At 44.2% G+C, this 15,747-nt stretch overlaps 1 protein-coding gene across 2 annotated transcripts in view; it reads left to right on the forward strand.

Moving 5' to 3' along the window:
• Window positions 1–15,747, forward strand: part of Vit (vitrin) — a 120,800-nt gene that overhangs the window by 17,132 nt on the left and 87,921 nt on the right. For both annotated transcript variants that reach the window (XM_021217930.1, XM_021217931.1), the window contains exon 2: window positions 10,367–10,436. In XM_021217930.1, the coding sequence (XP_021073589.1) occupies window positions 10,385–10,436 (52 nt within the window). In that variant the 5' untranslated portion in view covers window positions 10,367–10,384. The remainder of the gene's footprint in view (window positions 1–10,366; window positions 10,437–15,747) is intronic.

The following is a 15,747-nucleotide window of genomic DNA, read 5'->3' on the forward strand; positions in this document are numbered from 1 at the left end:
CCTTTTTCTTCTTTCTCTCTCTCTCTCTCTCTCTCTCTCTCTCTCTCTCTCTCTCTCTCTCTCTCTCTCCAAGGCCTACAGCTCAGCAGTCACACACTTCAAGACTTTCAAAGTCTCAATTCTCAAGGCCCGGGGGAGATCTCAGCTGGTCTAAGGTATAGTTTCTTGCTAGATTATAGGCTTTGAACAGCTGAGTCACCTCAACTCAAGTGAACGTTCTCTGTGACTATTGTTTGGGCTGCTGTTGGTCCTTCATCTTGTAAGACTGAAGTTAGAGGTGCCGGCAGGCTTTGAAAATGAACAGCGCACCACCGATACGTGTGGGGATTTCACTTCGTGATGAGCTGATGAGTTACAGTATTATTTGAGGTGTTCGGCAGTGGCTGTGTAGGAAGTCTGACATGATTAATACAAAGAGCAGTAAGCTAGAGAGTTGGCAGTATCAGTAAGGCACTTGATATGTGAGCACGAGGGCCTCACTCCCAGTCCCAGAGCCTGCTTTTTAAAGCTGAGCGTAGTGGCACACTCCAGTAATCCCAGCACTGGGGAGGCAGAAACAGGGGGACCCATGAAGCTACTGGCCACCCAACCGTACCTAAATAATGAGACCCAGGCCAAGTAAGAGGCCACATCTGAAAACACCAGAGATGAGATTTCATGGCGTGGAATTTTCTAGCCACGGTGCCATTTTAATTCACAAAATATTTTAGATATCAGAGCATGTTGATGCTCATTTTGTGACAATAACCTGAGCTCTTTGCTGACTGGTCCAAGATACATCCCAATATCTCCAGCTGTAGCTGTTTCACGGGCTACCTTGGAATCAATCTGTTTTCCAGAAGGTCTGTTAGAAAAGGAAGCGAAGCCTGGAAGGCTGTTCTCAGTCTTGACCATGTAACCCGACATCACGTCTGTGGGTTGCCTTGTATATACCTAGTGCAATGTATAGTAAGAATTGCTATACATTGTCTGCTCCACCATTTGACTCAACACACTTTTCTGTTGCGATTTCCTAAAGACAAAAGGGGAGGGTGGGAACAGGGAAAACTGGAAAGTGAACGGCTCTGCCCCCCCCCCCGACCACCTTCAAATACTTGAAGCTCAAGTATCCAGCTCATGGTGCCTGTTGATATTGAGGCAATAGTGAATGAAGCCACTATTATATATTATATTATATTATATATTATATTATAGCCCCCCAGGTCTATAATCTGTGTAAAGTTTACTGCCCATATCGAGACCACATCCACATTGCAAAGGACCCCCCCCAAGGCCAACCCTCCTTTTCCTCTCTATCCTGATCACCCCACATTCAACAACAAGTGACTGAGGACTATCAGGCTAGCAGGAATGGAGAAGCAAGGCTGCAGATGTGGCCTCCCTTCACACAGACATGTCCCCAGGGGTCTCGGCATGTTGGAAGTAAGAGCCCAAACACTTCCTAACTGCTAAATGTTTCCAGATGGAAGCTGGCTCTCATCACCTCATAGATGGAGTATGGTTAGGTGCTCCCAACGCCACACCTACACCAGGCAAACACCAACATTAGATCACCTCTCTATGTCCAATGTTGCAGAGTGTTTCTCCAGGGGGTGGCTAAAGTAGACCTCCAAGGGGCTTATTAAAATGATGAATGCAAAAAAAATATCATTCTTAAGCCTTCCATGTCTCCCTGTTGCCTACAGGAGCGATCTCACATTCTTTAGGCATGACAGTCAAGGCTTATGCAGTCCATTCCATTCCCTGTAAAATCTCATTCCTCTTCCATGCCTGGCTGAGTAGCTCCATCAAGTTCAGTTAAGTAGTTCAAGCCTCTTCCAGTCCCCCAGACCAATGTACCGCTCAATTTTCCCTTCTTGTAGCTTTAGGTGGGGGTAGGTTCCAGGAAAGACCAACAGAGTCAACTTACCCGGACCCCTGGGAACTCTCAGAAACTGAGCCACCCACCAGAGAGCATTCAAGGGCTGGAATGAGGCCTTGGCACATATGTAGCAGGTGTGCAGCTCAGTCTCCATGTAGGTCCTCTAACAAATGGAGCAGAGGCTGTCCTCAAAGCTGTGATCTGACTGTGGTATCCATTCCCCAACAGGCTTCCTTGTCTGACCTCAGTGGGAGAGTATGCACTTAATCTTGCAGATATATGATGCGGCAGGGTGGGGCAATACCGAGGAGAGCTCTACCCTCACAGATGAATAGGGGAGGGGACATGGAGGAGGGACTTTGTGAGGGAAGACCAGAGTGGGGTCAGCGGTTGGGATGTAAATTAAATACACACATACATACATACATACATACATACATACATACATAGCAGGTGGGTTCAATCCTGGCCGCCGAGTGGAATCCGTATGAGAGCATTCAAACAGTATGGTACCAGCTTAGACCAACTGAGTCACAATGTAGCTAAAGGCACTTGCTTGCCATGAGCCAGCAATGGCCAGTGGAGTGTAAGAGAAAATGCAGGCATGACTGGTGGCTAGCCTACTTAGCAGACTCTGCTTCTAAGGCACGCATGCTCCCAAAGTCAGAACACTGAATTTTGAAGTGGCAGGAGTAGCCAGCAGCTGGCATTCTGGATGTCCGCACTTTCCACATAAGTTCTTCCCCACAGAGACCCGGGTTGTATGAGCGCTCACTGTTCAATTCGAGGTAATATGCTAACTGACCATAGTTGATAGGTTTTCGCTATGTAAGTGGTTCCTCTTGTGCAATAAAGCAGACACTGTTTCCTGAAACCAGCTCTGGAGTGGTTTATCTCTGTGACCTGCAGTGAGAATTTTGGTTTCTTTTAAAAAACAGAAAGATGTTATGGGAAAATGTTTTTGTTTTAAATCCAGGTGTGGTATATGAGACTGATTCAGATCGTCCACAGCAACTGAGTGTCATTTGCCTTGCACTCTGGCAGGAGCATGATTTTACCAGCTGTAGATAATTTTTGCAAGTGTGTGATGTTTGAGATGCTGGGTGACTCTTGAGAGGGTATGTAAATGTAAGAGCCCCAAGAGGGATGCTGCAGCTGCTGTTCCTCCTGCTGGGTTGCTGAGTGCTGGGTTGCTGGGTGCTGGGTTACTGGGTTGCTGGGCTGCTGGGTTGCTGGGTTGCTGGGTGCTGGGCTGCTGGGTTGCTGGGCTGCTGGGTTGTTGGGTGCTGGGCTGCTGGGTTGTTGGGTTGCTGGGTTGCTGGGTGCTGGGCTGCTGGGTTGCTGGGCTGCTGGGTTGTTGGGTTGCTGGGTGCTGGGTTGCTGGGTTGTTGGGTTGCTGGGCTGCTGGGTTGTTGGGTTGCTGGGCTGCTGGGTTGTTGGGTTGCTGGGTGCTGGGTTTCTGGGTGCTGGGTTTTTGGGTTGCTGGGATACTGGGTTGCTGGGTGCTGGGTTGCTGGGTTGCTGAGTGCTGGGTGCTGGGGTGCTGGGTTGCTGGGATGCTGGGTTGCTGGTTGCTGGGATGCTGGGTTGCTGGTTGCTGGGATGCTGGGTTGCTGGGATGTTGGGTTGCTGGGATGTTGGGTTGCTGGGTTACTGCTTGCTGCCTGCTGCTTGCAAGCACTGAGAAGGGCGTGGCCTCTAGCATGGACAGTGTTGCTCCTCTTCCAGCTCTGTCACTGTGAGCAAAGTCTCTGACTTCTATGTGTTTCCAGGACCTTACCTCTAAATTAAGTCAAAAAGCAGTCAATACTTTGTCAAGCTGTTGTAAAGGTTAGTGAGTTAATATATCATCTATACTTAGCATGTATTCCGTGAATGTTAGTTATGACCAAACACATGTCAATCTCTCTCTGGAAGATCTGCAGCAACTTGATACTTGGTTATGCATTCTGTTTCTCTCTGTTTAGCACGCAGGGCACAAACAACCTTTCCCTGTTCCTTTCTTTCTTCTTTCTTTCATTTTTGAATCATCTAGTTTATGAAGGAAGATGGGATTTGGCTTTAGGAAACCAGGAAGAACTGTGGGCCCTGGGCTGAAGCCTGGAACACAGCTAGGCTTGGGAGAGACAGGTGAAGGTGGTGAGGTTTTCTACGGAGACGGTACTATGGGTGCAGAAATAAAGATCAGAAGCCCATGGGTGCTGGGGCCAGAAGACAGAATTATGAAGGAGATTTTCAGATGAATGATATTGAAGGGTCACCTGGGCCACATTTTCAGAGTATCTAATGACTCCCCAAGGAATTTAGGCTTTGCCATTTAGAGAGTGAGTGGGATATGAAGATTTTGACAGGTGAACGCTCATTCAGTCCTGTGCTTTAGGAAACCGGCCCTTCCTAATTGGAAGGCAAGCAGAGTGCAGAGAGAGCAGTGGGCAAGGAGGTCAGAGGTCAGAGGCCGTGGTTGCTCCTCATTTGATGTTGCCATCGTGTGAAGTGGTAACACTTCTCCACCAGTCACATCTTATGACAACCGTCAGGTTGGTTTCTGTTTATTGTGTAACCATTAAATCTGGCAGTAAATTTGTTAGTGGTACAGGTAAATGCATAACACATACACACATATACAAACACAGTGATCATAAGACAGTCCCTAAATGCCCCTGCCCAATTGACGAGTTTGATCATTGTTTCATCTTGATTCTCCTTATAAATGTCTAGTTTGTCAGCTTCTGTGCACAGGGTAAATTTTAAGCAGGTGAACACAATGCATTCCTCATGGGCTGCACAAGTCATTTTCTCTCTGTTTACCTCTCAGACTCCTTCCACCTTTATCAAACACTACTCCTCTCTGACCTTCTTTGACTTATGTAGTGTGCCCTCTTCACCTGTGAGCATCAAGCATGCTAACAAATGGATCTCAGGAAAAGTCAGTTTTGCTTTTGCACATGTCAAGGAATAAAAACTGTATTGAAGCAAGAATCGTAAAACTGGGCCCGACTTGAGTATGTGACCTTAGAGAAGTCACTCAGTCACTGGAGACCCTGGTTTCCTTCCCTTGGAAATGGAAACCAAGAGCTTGGCAGTGGTGGCGCAAGCCTTTAATCCCATCACTCGGGAGCAATCCTCTGAATTGGAGGTCAACCTGATCTACAGAGTGAGTTCCAGGATAGCCAAGGTCCTGTCTCAAAGCAAACAAACAAGCAAACAAACAAACAAAAACTGGAAACTAAGATATAAACCTCCACTTCATGAACAAGGTCACTGTAAGAACAAGCCTTCCTTATTTTCTCAGCAAGCACAGAGTATGGGCTTCATTGCCAAGCCATGTGCCAGGGTTTAGGAACCAAGTGATAGGCAAACATGAAGGAAGAGCCTTCTGGTTTGCAGTTCAGTTTGTTAAGTACTTGCTCAACACACACAAAAACCCTGGCTTTCATCCCTGCATCACAGAAAACTTTTGTGGTGATATACAATTCAAGGCTTTTCTTAGCTACATAGTGAATTGGAAGAGAAGGAGGAGGAGGAAGAGGAGGAGAAAGAGGAAAGACGGTGACTAGAAAAACAATAACGGAGGAGCTCTTATTTTAGAAAAAAATATTCTTTAAAGACTGAGACAGATGCAGACACCCACAGACAAACATTAGACGGAGGTCAGGACCCCTATAGAAGAGTTAGGGGAAGGATTGAAGGCCTTTAAGGAGATGGTAACCCCACAGGAAAACCAACAGTGTCAACAAACCTGGACCCCTGGGAGATACTGAGCCACCAACCAAAGAGCATGCATGGGCTGGTCCAAGGTCCCCAGTACATATGTAGCAAATCCTGCAGAGACTTGATACACGAGGGTGAGGGATATGGGGAGCTGCTGCCCTCTCAGAGGTAAAGGGGAGGAGAGATGGAGGGGGATGAACTCTTTGCGGGAGGACTGAGAGGCGGAGGCAGCATTTGGGATGTAAGTAATTAAGTAATTAATTGTTAAAAAGACAGTGAAGCGTATATATGGTATGTCCTAGTTAGCTTTAACTGTCAACTTGGCATAGCTTTGAGAAGAGATTCTTGGAATGACTGCCCAATTTATACTGGCCTTGGGCATGTCTGTGGGAGATTATCTTCATTGTTAACTGATGTAAGGGAGACTAGCTCACTGTGGGTGGCACCATTCCCTGGGCAAGGGGTGGTGGTCCTGGGCTGTATTCAATGCAGCAAACAGCATTCTTCTTGAGTTTCTACTTCAGTTGACTTCCTTGACTTCTCATGATGATCAGGTGTGACCTGTAAACTAAAATCAACACTTTGTTCCCCTAAGTTGTTTTTGGTCAGAGTATCTTATCACAGCAAGAGAGATGATGTTAAGACAAGGTGCTATTATTATTTATTGCAAATTTGTCCCCTTCTAACTTCAGGCAATGATATCTAATTGACTTGGCTATGCTAATCTCTTTACACTAAAGTATATTTTTTTCTTTCACAACTGGGCTTTATCTGTCTCACCAGAACTCCAGGTTGAGGAATTTTTAAATTATAGCTCACAGCACAATCCATAATTCATGCACAAGTAACATTCTTTTGGAAGCTCTTGTTCAATTTTTGTCAGCACTTCTGGGAGCGCAGGAGGAATTAAGGCTCCCTAGCTGCTGAACACCCCATGACTTCATGATATTGACCGCCTTCCCCTCTGCAGAAATTGCTTAGTGGAACTTTAGCAGTCTTCAGCCCTGGCCTCTGGGGTGTCAGAGAGAGAGGGTTTCAATGTTTTCCCTCTCATTTCAAAAATCACATTAACATTTGAGAGTATAAAAAAAAAAAAAAAAACGGACCAAGCAAGGAAAGAAAGCACAGGGGTGAGGAAGGACCCTCAATACACTCCACCTCCAAAGCACAAAGCGTTTCCGGTTGGTTCTATTGCTGATGAGTCATATGTGGGTAATATCTTCACCAGGATTAGAGCAATTGTTTCTTGGAACTGGTTGGTGGCTCTTCATGCAGCCCACTATGTGAAGGTCATACATGTTCTTCATGACTTCTAAGATCGGAGAGTGTTCCTCTGTGCTCCCTTGTCTTCAAACCCCTTGGGTTTGTGTGTAGACTATTATAATGCCTTGTTAACTAATTTATAGTGTAATTTTATTCCATATCACTCACAGATTATAAAATGGGTCATTTAAAATGTTTGATTTGATTGGTTTTGGTGTATATTCAAATTGTCTTTTGTTTTGTTTTGTATTGTTCCTTTGTTTTCCTTTTCCAGAGAAAGGCGGCAGCTCTCGATACCCACATATTCATCTAACGCGCATTTGCTGAGCATCTATAAAGTCAAATTAAGATCCCTACCCTTGTGGAGTTTGCATTCTTTTGAGGATCCAACAGTAGACAAATAAAAATAAAATAAGTAAATTGTAGAGTATGTCAAAAATAATAAGTAACAAGGAAAAACTATAGCAAGGCAAGAATAGTCATGGCAGTGGACAGAAAGGGGGTTGTGACTTTAAAATAAGCTGATTGCAGAATGTTCCAGAAGAAGGCAACATTCGAGTGAAGATCTGAGAAAAACATGGGAACAGTCACATGCTCGTGTGGAGGAAGTATGTTGAGGCAGAGCAAACAATGCAGTAGACAGTAAACGCAGAAGTGAGACCCTGAGGTGAAAGGCATGTTCTTGAAAAATCCAAGGATCCAAATTGCCCTGGACTTGATAAGTGAGGTGAGGAATAATGCAAAATTAGATCAGGGAATGAAAGGTGGATAAATCCAGCAGGACCTTGAGCCACCTGTAGACTTTGGGTTTCCTTTTTGTATGGTTGTGACCCACCGTACAGCTCTAAGCAGAGGGATGCCGGGAACCAATTTGCCCAGGGACATGCCAGTTAACCTCCTTATAAGGCTAACAAAACTAATCTAGTGGGGCCAGGGAATTGCCTCAACCAGGTACAGTGGTGAGGGTGAGAACTGACTGAGTCTGAATTTAGTATGTATGTGGAGCCAACAAGCCAGAGAGAGAGAGAGAGAGAGAGAGAGAGAGAGAGAGAGAGAGAGAGAGAGAGAGAGGATGACTCTGCAACACTGTAACAGTAGCACGCTGTAACAGTAACGATGATAACTCAGCATCTTGCAGCTGTGCCTGCATCTCTTTAGGTTTGAACTCATGCCTACTGTTTAGCAACGTCTCAAATTAGTAAAGATTATTTATTACACTTGATCCAAAATATATTATAGCTACTCCAGCACTGAGTTAGCAAGCAGGTTGTATGTCTCTCCTCTGAAGCTAAAGGCCATTGCTTTACTATTACGTACTGCTAGACTACTTCATCTGGGAGATTGAGAACATCACAAACGTTGCTCAAAATCAGCAAAGTGGTCCAGTGTTTGGAGGAGGTCATCTGTGCTTAATTGATTTAGAACAAATCTTTCACATGGCCAGCAGTTTTAAATTCATCGATGTCTTAGTTAGGGTTTTACTGCTGTGAACAGACACCATAACCAAGGGAACTCTTATAAGGACAACATTTAATTGTGGCTGGCTTACAGGTTCAGAGGTTCAGTCCATTATCATCAAGGCGGGAACATGGCAGCACCCAGGCAGGCATGGTGCAGAAGCTGAGAGTTCTACATCTGAAGGTGGCTAGCAGATTACTGGCTTCCAGGCAGCTAGGATGAGGTTCTTAAAGCCCCCACCCACAGTGACACACCTACTCCAACAAGGCCACATCTTCTAATAGTGCCTCTCCCTGGACCAAGCATATACAAACCATTACAACTGGTATTTGTACTGGTGTTTCAATCATAACTGATAAGCACTTTGTGTTAACTCGTTACAGATCTATATCTAAGTATTGAATGCAAGTTTATACATTTCCAATTTAGAAGAATCACTTTTGTGGCTTAAAATGAGATTTTGTAAGAATTTATATCATAGAAGATGGCATAATATACAACTCAGGGAAATTTCCTTCCCAGAAAGTATATTTACAAAAACTCCTGGTCCACAGCAAAGTATAAGCCTATGACTGCCAGCTTCAGGCCACTCAGCAGTGGTATGTCACTTGCCCAAAGGGAGAGAGTATTTCATTATCATTGATGATAATGCAAATAAAATGCAAGCCAATTTTATGTCTGGATTCCCCACCACATTCTTTCCTATTGCATGAACCACAGGCACCTAAGCCCTCTCTATTCTGCCTCCCTCTCTGGTGGGACTGTGGTTGTAATCTGGAACTTCTTGCATCTTCGTTTCCTTCTATAGTCAACGACAACCTTCAAATCCATCGTGCCGATCTACCATAAAGATTCAGAACAAAAGGAAGTCTTGTGCGAGTGCCTGGTAGAGTTAGTGAATCTTTGAGGATCTCCTTATAGCTTTAGGAGAAGGGAGGTGTATAGCTCATAGACAGCATTTACCTTTGCACACCCACAGTGCTCTCCAGCTCCTAGAACTCTTGTTTATGCTGATCCAGACATTGGGTGTCCCTCTTCCTTCTTTGTCTTGAAACTCTGCTGATGCCAGCCAGGTGGGCCAGCCGCCGCTCCCAGCTCCGTGAAGTTTTTGCTTATGCTCACAGGTCACATAATCCTCTTCCTTTCTCCCATCCAAGTAACTAGACAGGCCAGGCCCTGCTTAGCTTCCCAGGTCAGCTAAGATGGGGCACATCCAGGGTAGTATGGCTGGAGACTCTCCTTTCTTCCTTTAGTGTCCCTGTTGTTATATCCAGACCCACTGTGCAAAAATCTGCACTTCTGACAAGACCCCCAGGGGATTTGTATGCCTTGGGAGGAGGAGCCCTAATCTGACTACTGCTTCTTGAACTTGGGTTGCCTGTTGAATTATCAGTGGAGTTTTGAAGCTTAATACCTAGACTATCCCCAACAGCTTCTGAGTCCTTTGATCTGGGCACAGCCTGGGTATCGGTGTTGTGAATATTCCCAGTGATACCAAAGTGCAGTGATGTGAGAGACCTGCTCTGTAAATGCCCCTCCCACTTCCATATGAGGCCTTCTAAGTGCCCCCACCCTCTGATGCTGCAACTACTTGTGTTCACACACATACATTTTCCTACCTCTGTTGAACTACGCCTTTTGCAGAGAACTGGCTTTTAATTCAGTGCTGCTACCTCCTTCCCTACAAAAGCAACCATGTTATAGGAATTTAATATTTACTGAAGGAATGGCTCACTTGTAATCTTAAATTGTTCTCTTGACACCATAAATACAGCTACTGCCCAAGTCTGAGGACCACTGGGACATAAAATCCTGGAGTGTTTGTCAGTTCTAAGATCAAATCTCTAGAAAATCAGAGGCAGATAACTAGAATGGGCTTTCTAACCAAAAACAGACCCTCTGGGTATCTGTGAGGGTATGCAGTGCCATCCACATGTCTTCCCATAGAGAGCTGAAGCTTCAAATCTGGGCTCCATGGGGCAATGCAAAACGATTCCGAGGGTCCACGCACCCTTTGTACGTCTAACTCAGAACTCCTGGCTGAAGCCTGATGATATATTTCTTCCTCTCCAGGGTGCCATTTTGATATTTATGGGAATTGTTGTTCTCACTATGAAGGCATCTGTAATTGAAGTGTTGCTTGGTAAGTACTTTTATATGTGTATCTGGATACTCTTTGATATGGCCAAGGAAGGAAATGTTAAGTATAGATCAAATTCAAGGTGCTTTAGAATGTGTGTGTGTGTGTGTGTGTGTCCATATAAAGCATATATTTATATCATATATAGTGTTTATATGTTACAGATACTATACACGCATACCTTTATATTTTTGAGTAACTAATACTTCAGATGTAACATGTTAATAGATTCTGAATTTGATATCCTCCTGTCTATTAATTTATCAAAACATTTTTATCATGACAATGATTTACTCCTGCCATATCTTCATACTTTGGAGATGAATATTTGAATCTTCTTTTATCTCCAAAGAACACGTTTGGACAGAGGGACAGCAGGCCAGCTGGAATACAGATACTGACGGTGGGTTTAGGACTAAGCCTAAATAACATTGTGAGCAACATTGTGTTGTTAGTGCCCGCTGTCTGAGGTTTTGCCAGCTAGCACATCCCTGTATGCCATGGTGAAACTGGAAGACACAGAGTTCTTGGAGATAATCTATATTAACTCACTGGGGCTGTTCCACAAGCTGGGGAGCCCAGAACAATAAAAATTGTTACCTTCCAAATCTAAAATTAGCATGTCAGTGAGGATGGCTCCTCCGGATGGTGTTCAGGGTGAAGTCTGACCCTGCCTCTGCCCTAATCTCTGGACACTTTCTGGAAATGTACGGCGTTCTTTGTCTATGAGTACAGCGCTCTCATCCTAAGCATCTTCACATAACATCCTCCATGTGTGTGTCCATCTCTGGCTTTTCCCTTTTTGTGGTGACATCAGTTTTACTAGATCAAGAACTCCAGTATGACTTCATCCCAACTCAACCAATTATCTGTGCCACTTACTTCTAGATAAGGTCATATTCTGAGTCACTAGGGATTTAGACTTTAATGCATAAATCACATGGCGGAGGGGCAAAATTACACAACCCACTGTAACTCCACCTCTAGAGGACCCTCATTCCTCTGGATTACAGAGACACCTGCACCCAATATTCCTACCCCCACATAATTAAATTAATAATTTAATTGGAAAATACTATTTATATTTGGGAAAAAAACTTAAAATCATCTACCATAACAGGTAACATATGTCAAAAATGTACACCAACAAACTCTTAGAACTAACAAACCTATTCAAAACATTACAGAATTTTGTAAGCTTTATATTGTTAGGACCAACTCTAGCTGACAGAACAACATTCTAGGGGGAAAGATTTGCTCTGGGTTGTGGTTTCAGAGCATGCTGTTAGGAAAGCCTGGTGGGGCCAGACAGCTCTGTTCACTGACGAACTCTGGCAGAGGCACTGCAGGCCATGGTAAACCAGTTAGCAGACAGAGCAACAGAACAATGGGCCAGACACAACCCCCAAAAGCCAACTTTTGTGACCTGGGCCCTAACTCCACCAGCTAAAAGTCTGGCCCTCAAAAGGTTCCCCAGTCTCCTTTATGATACCATCAACTGGGGAACAATTGTTCAGAAAGGCACCTATGGGGGACATTTCAGATTCAGAATCTATAATGCCCTTCCCAGTTTCGATACTGCTCTTAAGTCCAAGGTCTTTTTTGAAGCTCAAGGCAAACTCTTAATTATGAGTCTCTATAACATCAGAAAGTCACATTCTTCCAATATGTAATGATAGAGAGTAGATGTTTCCATTCCAAAATGGATAAATGGAATACCCGGAGAAAGGGTGGGGCTGAAGGAAAACAGGAAACTAGGTAGCTCTATGTCAAGCATTCGGTGTACAGGGTAGCTGGGACCCGACAGGCTTGGACATCACTGCATCAATGGCCTTGACATTCATAGCTGACATGGCCTCTTTTTTTGTTTGTTTGTTTTTGACATCTCCACTTGGCACCTGCCAATTTCCTTAGCAGAAACCCCATGTTCTTGGCAGTTCCAAAATCTTAGGAACTTGCCTGAAGCTAAAGCTTCATGTATCACCTACTAAGGTGTCTGCAGAGTATCCAAACCCATCGACACATTGCCTGACCTCTCAGGCTTTTCTCAAAAACCTAGTGGAAGCCTCCATGGCCCTGTAGCTCCCAGAGGACACAGAAAATGAATACTAAAATTCTGGGGCTAGCTCAAGCAGCAGCTGGCACCTCTTGGGCCACGTTTTCAGTGACCTCTAAGTGCCTGGGAGGCTAGATCCATGAAAACCCTGCAACCCTTTGTCCAATGCTCATTTCTTTAACAATCACTGTTTCTTTGTAACTTTAAAGAGATGATTTTTTTTTTCCCCCCCCCCCCCCCCCGGCCAAGCAACATGTTTTCTACTTTTCCTTTCTTGAGCAAAACCAACCAAAGCATTTCAATACCTTGTTTCAACATACTTTTCAAAGATGCTCTCTATTGACTGATTTTCTTGGTACAGTAACCAAGTACCTGAAATGAAGCAACTTAATGGAAACAGGGTTTACTTGGGCTTAAGTTCAAGGGATAAAGTCTTTCATAACAGGGAAGTGTACCTCAACGGGAATTTGAGGGTGCTGATTACAAGGTGATCTCAGTTGGAAAGCAGAGAGTAGACAGGAAGTGGGGCTGAACCAAAGAACATCAAGGCTGACCCTAGTGCCTCACTTCTTCCAGTGGGCCTCCCTCCCCTAAAGGTTCTACAACTTTCCAATATAGCACTACCAGCTAGGAACCAAATAAAGACATCAGTCTACGAGGGACATGTCACATTCAAACCACAGCAGATATAGTAATCAAAACAGCATGACACTAGAATCAAAATGACTGGGGAAGTAAAGATGTCCCAGAAATAAATTTATAGTCAAATGGTTTTTTTAAGAAGACAACAGGAAGAGGATAATCTCCTAAATGCACGGCACTGAGGAAATATGATGTTCATATGCAGAAGAATGGAATTAGATGCTTACCTGTGACCAACGTCTTAAAAATCAACCAAAAATAGAAAAGTCTTAAACATAAGACTTTAAACTGAAGAGATACTGAAACAAAAAGCCTAGGAAATTAATCTTGAGATTTGTCTAGGCAAATACTTGTTGGACATGACCCTAAATTCCCAGACAACAGAAGCCGAATTACATATGAGCTCACCTAAAACAAATTCTGCACAGCACAGAGAAAAATCAACAGAGAACAGAGGCATCCTATGGAGTGAAAGAATATTTGCAAGCCCATATATCTGATGACAGGTTAATACTGATGTTACAGGGGATCTCAAAAATCTAACTAGCATAAAAACAATCTAATTTTAAAAATGAGCTAGAAAGATGTTTCTTAGGAAGAAAGAAAGAAAGAAAGAAAGAAAGAAAGAAAGAAAGAAAGAAAGAAAGAAAGAAAGAAAGAAAGAAAAAAGAAAGAAAGGTAGATAGATATGCAAATAGTTAGCAAATGTATATACTTTATAAAAGTTCAACATCACTTGTCATTAGGGAAATGTAGATCGAAACCACCACGAAATACCACTTTATGTCTATTAGAATGGCCTTCATCAAATACACAAGGTATCAAGAGTCAATAAGGATCTGGAAAAGAGGTCATCAGCTCTTGCCTGCCGGTGGTGAATACAATGGCACTCACTCATGTGTATAAAGTGGTACACACATGATGGCATTCATTATGAAAAGTAGTATGGAGGTTTCTCAAATGTAAAAGTAAAACTAGCCCGTCATCTTCCTTCCGGATGTGCACCCTAAAGAAATAGAATCCATGCATTCAAAGGTATCTGTACTTCTAGCCATGTGTCCACTGATGGAGCATAGGAATGTTAGAGAGCAGGCAAGAAGAAGGTAGGAGCCAGGCCACAGGGAAGAGGGCTGTGGGATGCTGTTTTCTGGACCTGACATGGTAATTAGACGCCTGTACGCACAGTAGCTCTGGTTACCCGCACAGGACCTGAACAAGGTCAAGCCAGCCCAGATTCCATCCCAGGTTAGGCAATGGGCTCTTCCTTACTCACTGAGTCATCTCTCCAACTCTCTCTACTTTCTTTCCATGCAGGCAGAATCTCTTGCTGAGCACAGAGCTCCCTGATCCAGCTAGTCTAGCTGCCAGTTCATCCAGATGGCCCTTTGTTGCTCTCTCCTCAATGAGAGGGGTGACAGACAGCGCACCATATCAGCCCAGCTTTTAGTGAGGTCTGAGGATCTGAATTCCAGTCACAGTACTTAGTTATGTGACAAGAGTTCTGGCGCTAAGACATCTTCCCGGCCCAGCTGTCTTTCTACATCTGGCTAATTTCAGTTAGGCAATGTCTCCACACACTATAATTTGGTTGCAGACATAGAAAAATTAGTCTCTAACCGACCAGAGAAACATCCTCTGTGCTAACTAGCTTTCATGGTGCCAGAAGATATTCTGTAAGCCTCGGGGGGTGGCAAAGATGTCAGTGGTCTTACCCAGCATTGCTTGCTGCATACTCAGCACCAACCTGCGAGGCAAGATATCCACTGTACCAGTGGCCCAACTGCCATGGGCTAACCAACTTCCTTCTGATTGGAGTTGTGCCTCGTTCCATAGGTAGGCACACACCTCTGGTACTCTAAACCTGGTCAGAAGTCCATTGACTGAAGAGGTCATAAGCCCTAGAGCAGAACTTAGAATTGTTAGTTTGTGAAATGATTATGTGGTCAAACTGCTTCCCAACTATATTTATGTTTATGATCATAGACCTGAGCTTCTCTCAGCTTTTGTCAGAGCAGCTTCTGTTTGCAGTGGGCAGTACTCAATCCCCAGGAACCATATGCTAGAAGATGAGAATCTGTTCACACAAGTGTGTGTGTGTGTGTGTGTGTGTGTGTGTGTGTCTGTAATTTTTTAAACTGGAGAACCGTCAAGGTTCTCCTGGACTCCACACACGTGTACACACACCTGCTCGTGTGCATATACATATGTGTCCTCACGCATGCAAACAGGCATACACACATACACACACACACACACACACACACGCACACGCACGTGTGCAGGCAGGCAGGCAGACAGACAGATAGGGAGAGGGAGAGAGACAGAGGCAGAGGCAAAGGCACAGACAGAGACAGAAAATGGTATTGGATGAACTTACATAGAAAAAAGTCAAAGAAACAGAGTAGAGGACAGTATAGGAAAATAGCCATGAGGTGTCCTCCATTGTGAGGTCGGTAAATTCTGGGATTTTAATGCACAGCATGGTGACTAATTAGTTTGTAGTGCTGTTTTGTTTGCTCAGAACTTTTCAGAAAACTAGATTTGAAATGTTCTCTCTCTGTCTCTCTGTCTCTCTCTGTCTCTGTCTCTCTCTGTCTCTCTGTCTCTCTCTCTGTC

This window comes from Mus pahari, chromosome 18 (assembly GCF_900095145.1).
Source record: "Mus pahari chromosome 18, PAHARI_EIJ_v1.1, whole genome shotgun sequence".
NCBI classification, from domain to species: domain Eukaryota; kingdom Metazoa; phylum Chordata; class Mammalia; order Rodentia; family Muridae; genus Mus; species Mus pahari.